Source organism: Chaetura pelagica, unplaced genomic scaffold (genome assembly GCF_000747805.2).
Source record: "Chaetura pelagica isolate M959 unplaced genomic scaffold, ChaPel_1.0 scaffold344, whole genome shotgun sequence".
NCBI classification, from domain to species: Eukaryota; Metazoa; Chordata; class Aves; order Apodiformes; family Apodidae; genus Chaetura; species Chaetura pelagica.
The window spans coordinates 785,593-787,864 of record NW_009953098.1 but is presented as its reverse complement, the minus strand read 5'-3'; the positions used below and the strand labels follow the sequence as shown (position 1 = coordinate 787,864).

Here is a 2,272-nt window from a genome sequence, read left to right as displayed (position 1 = left end):
CAGTAACCTGCTGTGGCCCAGGTATGAGAACAGGCCCCCCGTGGTGGAGTGCATGCACTACCTGCAGGACCAGGGTGTCAGCGTCGGCTGCCGCTTCAACCAGAGCGAAATCATCCAGTTCCAGACGTTCCACGTCCTCATCAACGCCAGCCTCGGTGGCAGGACCCTGAGGATCCCCAGTGAGCCCATGCAGCTGCAGGACCTGGGTACGGAGCAGTGAGAGGCACCCACTCTCCTCTACAGCACTGCTGTAGGGCGGGAGCAGGACTGTGGGTCTCCAAGGCTGTCCCGTCATGTCCTGGTTGGCGGAAGCGCCTCCAGGGCATGGGGACAGCACTCACCAGGCATCACCTGTGCCTTGCAGTGAAACCAGAGGCACCCGTCAACCTGACCATCCACAACATGAGTGGCAACCAGCTGCAGCTGACCTGGGCCTCCCCGTACCCCAAAGCCAGGTGCCTGGAGCATGCTGTCAAGTACAAGAGCAACAAAGACACCAGCTGGACGGTGCGAGCCTCCCCAACGCAGCACCCTTGTGGTTGTGGCCAGGGATGGGCCGTGCAGCAGCACACACAGCAAGTGCTGGCCCTCATTGTATGGCCCATGTCTCTCTGCAGGAGCATCGGGTGAAAGGAGATGTCTTCTCCCTCCCCAGCGTGGACTATGAGAAGTACTACACCTTCTATGTGCGCAGCAAAATCAACAGCTACTGTGGCAACACCCAGCTCTGGAGCGAGTGGAGCGTTCCGGTGGCTTGGGGCAGCAACTCCACAAGCAAGGGTAGGTCCTGGGGATTGTGGCAAGACAGGGTGGGCTGGGGCATAGTGGGGCTCAGCAGCCAAGGGGTGGCCAAGCAAGTGGAAAACTGGCACAGGGCAGCAGCTGTAGGGGCGAGTCCCATCTGAGCTCCTGGAGCACAGGCAATGGCATTGACCCCTGTGTCCTTTGTGCTGCTGGAAACCAAACACACCCCACCAGCAGGACCTGCTGACTTTTGCCAGAGGTTTCTTAGCTTTGGCACAGCTGGTCCAGGAGAGTGTCACCAGCCAGTTGTAGTGACAGTGGGGCAGCGCTTGGGGATGGGCTCCTTTTCCATCCTCCAGTCCCAGCTGAGCCCTGCCAAGCTCCCATGGCCACCCACAAAGGGCCATTGGCATGCCCACTCCCCTGCAGCGGCAGTGTCACCCTGGCTCTTTCCAGGTGCCCCCAAGGAGCAGCTGCTCTGGTTCTGGCTTCACACGATCTTGATCCCCATTGCCTGCCTGCTCTTGCTGATCTTTGTCATCCTGTTGGTGCGCATGGAAAGGTGAATGTGGGGTGCTGGTGGGGGGCAGCAGCGCAAGGGCTCTTCCCCTCTGACATGTCTCTCCCATGCAGAGTGTGGATCATCCTCATGCCCCGAATCCCCAATCCCAGCAAGAACTTTGATGAGCTCTTCATCACCCACAATGGCAACTTCCAGGTAAGGTGGCTGTGGGCAGCTCTGTCCTGGGCTTACCCCCTGCAAGTTGGGGCTTGACTGGGTGCTGACTCCTTTCATCCTGCTCTTCTTCCCAAAGGAATGGGCTGGAGTCCCCAAAGATATTGTAGAGAGCTTCAAGCCCAACTACAGTGAGAACATCTGCTATGTGAGCGAGCTACCCCCTAAGGACAGTTATGAGACCCTCCAGGAGAACAACAACCACTCGCCACTGGTGGTGCCCAGTGCCCCACCTGCCCCCCGTGAGCACAGCCCTTACAAGAGCAGCTACGTGGGAGTGTGATGGACTCCTGCATCCCTGCCCTCCACATGCTTTGCACCCCTGCTGCCCCAAACCTCACTGTCCTGCAGGCCTCACTCCTTGCTCCCACCCTGCCTCCACCAAATGCCTGGGACCCCATGCTCTGCTGTCTGGTCCCCACGCCTGTTGTCTCCATGCCCCATCACCTTTATGACTCAGTTCCCTGTCCCCATGCCCCATCACCCTCATGCCCTGCTGCTTTGTCCCCCACCACCTTCAAGCTCCATCCCCCTGCCCCGCTAGCCCAGGCAGAGTGGGGACGGAGGGAACCCGGCCCCCCTGCAGAGCAGGGCTGGGGCGGGACCAACAGGTTCAATAAAGGCTGGGTCTGCCCTTACCGTGCGCTGCCAGGTCTGTCCGCCGCGGGCAGGGTCCCCAGGCCGCCCCCCAGCGGCGGGGCAGCTCGGCCCCGCCCCCTGCCCCGGGTGGGCGGAGCCTCCGCCCTTGACGAACGGGTAACTTTCCATCCCTGCCCACGTGGTGCTGGGGGC

General features: G+C 61.0%; 1 protein-coding gene across 1 annotated transcript in view; it reads left to right on the top strand.

The window, feature by feature from the left end:
• IL2RG (interleukin 2 receptor, gamma) overlaps positions 1-1,763 on the top strand; it is an 8,374-nt gene extending 6,611 nt beyond the window's left edge. The window contains exons 4-9 of the mRNA XM_009997181.1: positions 22-206; positions 365-513; positions 618-780; positions 1,201-1,306; positions 1,378-1,462; positions 1,560-1,763. Of these exons, the coding sequence (XP_009995483.1) occupies positions 22-206; positions 365-513; positions 618-780; positions 1,201-1,306; positions 1,378-1,462; positions 1,560-1,763 (892 nt within the window). The remainder of the gene's footprint in view (positions 1-21; positions 207-364; positions 514-617; positions 781-1,200; positions 1,307-1,377; positions 1,463-1,559) is intronic.
• Positions 1,764-2,272: the final 509 nt, after the last annotated feature.